Source organism: Amblyomma americanum, chromosome 2, assembly GCF_052857255.1.
Source record: "Amblyomma americanum isolate KBUSLIRL-KWMA chromosome 2, ASM5285725v1, whole genome shotgun sequence".
NCBI classification, from domain to species: Eukaryota; Metazoa; Arthropoda; class Arachnida; order Ixodida; family Ixodidae; genus Amblyomma; species Amblyomma americanum.
Window position 1 is genome coordinate 43,155,012 of NC_135498.1, and position 6,000 is coordinate 43,161,011.

General features: G+C 45.2%; 1 protein-coding gene across 1 annotated transcript in view; it reads right to left on the reverse strand.

Moving 5' to 3' along the window:
* The window catches only part of LOC144119656 (uncharacterized), a 591,617-nt gene extending 586,103 nt beyond the window's left edge, over positions 1–5,514 (reverse strand). Inside the window, exon 1 of the mRNA XM_077652222.1 lies at positions 4,990–5,514. Coding sequence (XP_077508348.1) covers positions 4,990–5,169 — 180 coding nt within the window. The 5' untranslated portion in view covers positions 5,170–5,514. The remainder of the gene's footprint in view (positions 1–4,989) is intronic.
* Between the last annotated feature and the right edge of the window lie 486 nt (positions 5,515–6,000).

A 6,000-nucleotide genomic window follows, 5' to 3' on the forward strand; every position in this document is an offset into this window, starting at 1 on the left:
AAAAAGACAGCCTTATCGCTCTCTTCACGCGCAAATGCTATGAATTGTGATTGCAAACTTCACAAAATCGCGGACAGTTCTGTCTGGTTCGGTTCACTGCTCATTGGGGTTCAAAGTCTACTTCTAAGAAACTACGACATTCTATCCGTCTTACCTTTCTTTCAAGTCCTAATGAATGTCTGGCTGAGTAGCCGTTTCTCGGGAAATTGTCTCGAGGAAACCCCTGGTCCAAGTTCGTTCATAGTTTGTTAACCAATAACCCGAACGCAGCTGACTGGTTTTTACGGTGCAAGTACCTTCTCTGTGCACATCCGTCGTAAAGCGAAACACGAGAGTAAAATTTCCAGTTTCGAGAACTCTCAGTGCAGACAAACTCACTGCCACGTCTTTTGTTCATCTGCAGATTCGAACACCCGCCAAGCAGCGGAAAAAAAAGAGACAGAGAGGATAAAAGACTGAGCTCATATAATCGAGAACACCGATGCGAAAGCGTGTCGCGTAGTTAGAACTTTGAGTTCCATGCGAAAACCAGAAAATGAAATCTACTCTGAGTGGGAAACTTTACTATCGAACCTCTCCTTTGTGCGGTGGCCTTCAGCGTCTAACAGTTCTCTATCAAAACATAAAGACCAAGGTACAGTTTAGACCAATATTAAAAGGAATGCGTTGTTCGTACCCATGAATCCATTTTACCAAGTGTAGAAAAGAACATACCTATACGTTCTTACACGACTTTGTTGCCCATTTTATGACAGGTTTTAAACAATTTTTTTTTCTGCTGTTTCGTACGTGCTTGACTTTACTAGCCGTAACTGACTACATTGATCACTTTCTGCTGGGTGCATTAGGCATCATTAGTCAATGCGTTTGTCAAGCCCAGATGCTAGTACGTTGAACATGAAAAGGCATATGAGATCATGCATATAGAATAAACTTGCACTTAAAAAAACGAAAATATGCTTCTCGTGCCACGAGACGTTGAATGTACGCTGAATAACTGGTTTATTTCATTCTGCTTCGATTGCGTATTCAGCCGCAAAAGTTTACGGACAATGTGATCTCTGCAAACAACAGATCAAATAAATGTTCTGCCTTGTCCCTGAACTCGAGTAACTGCAGCTTACACCTCTTGATATTAAGCTGCATGCGCTTAACCTACCACACGAAAGCCATTTTTTTAGAATCCCAGCGATATACAAGTATTTGCAAGGATACGTAGGCCGTATTTGTCTACAAACCTCCAAAATTTGCAAGCGAAATTTTTGAAATGGAGAAAAAGAATGCAAGCTGTGATTCTGTTGCAGCGACAGTAAAACCCGCAAAAATCCTAAGATGCGGAGCCTGCTCAGTTTTCTGGATGAAAATAGCTCCCAACCGTTACTATGGCATACTGACAGCACCGTTTTATGCCGCAGGGAGAGTGCTCGAGACAAAAAGAAAATACACAGAAATACTGGACAAGCGCATTTTTCAACAGGAAATAGTTAATGAAAACAATTTTTTCATAAATCGAGAAATTTCAAGGTAAAAACCAATATATACAGAAATATCCCGGAGGCAGGCTTGCATTTTAGGTTAGTAACGTTTTTGGTACCGTCAAATACGTTCCCAATTTGTTTCGTATTACAGTATTAACTACTTGCTGCCAGTGATGGAAAAACTTCAAAAGACAGATTTGGTGCGCATCGCAAGAATGGACGATTACCTTCAGTATTTCTATAACAGTACCTTACAGTATTCCACAGGTGCCTCACAGTTAAAACTGACGAGCAATGATCCGGGACTTGCCTAAAAAATAATCGAGTTTTCTTTTTCTAGAACACAGAGTTTGATCGACAGTGAATACATTCCTATAGGAAACCTGTGGTGCCTAGGCGGCGCTGAAAGTGTTCCATTGAGCGCCCAAAAATTGCTGCCGTCCGCCGCTAGAGCCGCTACAAACGCGATCCCCCGTATTCAGAACGATTACAGCCGCGCTTTCGGCTGATACCATTCCTTGTCTCGATGCTTTCGGCGTGGCTTAGCCGGCGCACCTCACATGTGGCATCGGTGTGGTGCTGGACCTCACGTCTATGTCCGCAGGCAGGCAGCGTGGAACAGCACTACGAGTGCGCCTAAAAAAAAATGCTCGCTCATCTCGCTAGGGTGTGTGTTAAGGCGCTGCGATCGACACGGCAAATTTAAACTCAGGTTGCCTATAGCAAGAGGCTTGATCGCTCTTTTCTTTGTTGGGTTTCCACTTCTTTTCCGGCCACCTTCAGCAGGTCTTCACTGTACAGTTATCATGACACGGGTAAGAGTGGCCTAAGCATTTCATAATCGGGGAAAAAAAGAACTTCTAATACTGCACACTGAGAAGGCTTGTGCTAGAGGTTCTGAATCGTACCGTATATAGTTGGGGAGTAAGAAAAGCATAGAACAAAACTGTTCAGCTCGCGTGACAGCAAACGGCATCAAGCGATAATAGGGCTTTGTGCGTGTTGCCACACTAAAAAAAAAATCGAAGGTCTGATTGAACGCTCGCGGCGTGCTTGGGTGAAAATGTGCAGGAAGAGTTCCAACCAGCGCACGACAATGGCAGGTGTTGCTAACCAGCCTTGCATAGAAACGCCCGTCAGCTTTTTTTTCTTTGACGCGTTGAAGCCATAGCCATGCAATAAATGCCCTGAATGAAACTGAAGGAAATACCGGGCAAAAAAAAGGGAGGTTTGTCAACCAAAAGTTGCAAATGCAGGAACATCTACCGCACTGACTCTTTACAATAAAAAAAAAATGAAAAGGCCTACCGAAAAAAAACTATCACACACTAAAACCATGCGCCTCCATCAGCTCTGACATGACGAATAGCAAGAGCCGTACGCCATAACAGAGCGAGAAACGGCGTATTACGGCAAACACCACTCTACACGACATGATTTCGCGCCAAAGCACTATAAAAGCACGGCCGACATTGATATATATATATATATATATATATATATATATATATATATATATATATATATATATATATATATATATATATATATATATATATATATATATATATAAAGGGAGAGAAGGAAATTGGGGGCCGCGAAGCATCACCACTAGCAGGAAGATGACTGAACTCAAGAAAACGTCGGCACTGCAAAACATGCAGCGCATTTCTATGCGAACATCATACAAACCACCCGCCTTAGCGTGCGTCAATGGGACGTTGCAAGGACTGCAGGGCTCCTTAGAATTTACATGAACAGGCTTCAATTATTCACTTGCCAAAGCAAACACACGTGGTTGTATCAATGTATTGATCGTAAAAATGACTGACAAGTTTTAGTTAGTCAGCTCTGCTAGCGGTTAGTGCTTAGGCCAGGTGTCTGCTGCCTTCAGTGCTCTAGGAACATTCAGACGCAAAAATAAATGTGAAAATTAAAAAGTGCGTTTGTGTGAGCAGGCTATTTTCTAGGCTTGCCGCATTTTTTTTCGCGGAGCTTTTTTTATTTATCCGTCTCTTTCTAGAGTATTTTTCGGCGAACCTTTCGTCGCGAAGTTTACTGAGCGAGCATAAAAAGTGGGAACCACCTTAAGCAAAGGAAAATTTCTGATCTCTTTTTTCACCATTATGTACTTACGTTGCTGTCATCGTATCTTAAATCTACGGCACCAAAAAATTGAAGAAAAGCTCTTTCAGTCTCCCTCGTGCTTTTTCCTGTGTGTGTCTTTTGTGCGCAATTCGTACCTACAACAGACGCTCCTATGTAAACATTTGGCGCTGAATTCTGTTTTTTACAAGCATGCAGTAGATCAAAAAAAAAAAGAATGCAGACACGTGTGTTGTTAGGACTGCGCTGAAGCATTCTTAACCTTTGTTCTAGTGCTCTCCTTAGCTCCCAAAGGGGCGTCGAAAATAACCTCGCAACTGTTTGTTAGCTCACTGCTTGTATCCCACCTTACAAGTCAAATATCTTTTAATAGAACCATCTAGACGACACTTGCACGTAAGACAAAAAACAAAAATGCCGCAGCAAAGTGTGCAGAGCTTATTGCTTCTAGCTTGGTTTGATTTACGAGGTTCAACGTTCCAAAGCTAGACAAGCTACGAGGGCCGCCGTAGTGGAAGGCTCCAAAAGATTTCGACCAATTGGAGTTCTTTAACGTGCACTGACATCGCACAGTGCACGGGCCTCAAACATTTCGCCTCCATCTAAATGCGACCGTCGCGGCACAGCTCGAACCCGCGACTTTCGGGTCAGCGGCTGAGCACCCTAACGACTGAGTCATGTCGGCGGCTCTCTTATTACTTGAACACAACAATTTAAACTGTTTCATGGGCGTTATCCGCAGATAGAAAAAACTATTTACAGCGAACAAAAAAGTGTTTTTCTCTCACAGAATAATCATTGCTCTAATGTGAATATTCTGTTGCTTTTTATATTGGAATTATCTGTACAGGGAAGTTGTTATTCAAGAAGCACCTGCAATACCAAGCAAGTGAATCCGCTCCATGACTTCGCAAAGGCAAAGGCCTCCGGGAGTCCGTAAAGGTCCCGGCTGAGCGCGGGGTCTGTGCTCGATTCACCCCGTCACTTGCTAATTATATACCTTTGTTCCACAAACACGTAGATGAGCGCCACTATATTAGACTATACGTATTAGGCCTAATGGAGCCACGTGCCAGCACATGCCCGTAAAACTTAAAAGACGAAGCAAGATGCTTCCACACGCTCTTTCTGCACCCTAAAAAACTAGCTACCCCACAGGTATTCAAAACGTTTTCATTTCTAAATGTCTTCATGGATACTGAGTTTCACAGAACAAACAAACCGCGATAACACCTCGTGCAACATTTCCAACAATAAGCACATCACGTCACCACACAACTGCACTAGAGTGGCACACAAGTGCACACAATCACCAGACAATATCGCACGACTCGAGCACCAACGACACACAGAATCAAACATAGAGATAGAGAGAAGGAATAGAAAGAAAGACAGCGCATCTCACCTTGGGCAGAGAGACGCTGGTGATGGCATAGCGCGAAGGTTTCCGGGATTGCAAGAACCGAGCCGCTCCGCTGTCCAAACTGCTACCGCGACGGTTTTCGCTATTCGTACCGTACGTGGTTTGCCGCAACGAGGCCAGACGCTCCGTACTCGCCCGGTAGGTGGCCACGCTCAGCTTCATGGCCGCCGAGCCGCTTCTTCTTGTCGCTCACGAGACGCTCCGGCACACAGCGGCTGGACGCGCGTTCGCGTTAGGCCTAAACACGGGGTCGCGCTACACGCAGGAGAAACGCGCTGTGCAAGCGTCTCGGCGCTCTCTTCTTGTTGCTGTGGTGCGGCTGTTTCGTCGTTGCTGGCTGGTTGGTCTGCACAACGACGTTTTGGCGCTGCTGGGATGACGCGCACACACTGGCGTCAGCGCTGTCCAGGAACGGTCGAGACACAAACACTGACTAGGCGTCGCACGCTACGTGGGCCCGAATCACTCTGTCATCTGTTGGGAGACACGGTGCGTCACGGTCCCTAGGCGGGCAGATTGTTTGCCGTTCCTGTGTTGGCTCCTTCGAAGAACAGTAAAATCCTGCAGACAGTCACACAAGCGAGTGGCGAATCCAGCGAAGCGTCGACTCACGCGTTTAGTCGCGATGCAGAAGCGGTAACGCCAAAAAAAAAAAAAACTCGAGCAAGAGCAAGCAGTCCCTCGCGCTGGTAGAGTCGCGATTTAAGTACCGTAATCCGCGGCTGTAAGTGGATACACGCGCGCGCCGCGGAGCGGAAGCTTGTTTGCAACTTTTCTTTATTTTTTTATCATCTTTCAGTATTGTGCACAGCGCGAGCGTAATCCTGATCTCACAATGCTGTAACGTTTCTACGCGCACTCAGAAGAGAAAGTTCGCGAAACTTCTCGCGATGCGAAATTACGTAGTTTTTCTAGCCGATGAACGAGGTAACGTAAACGGTTTAAAGGTTACACCAGGATCTCCAAGACGGGATACACGGGTCGCGTACGTAC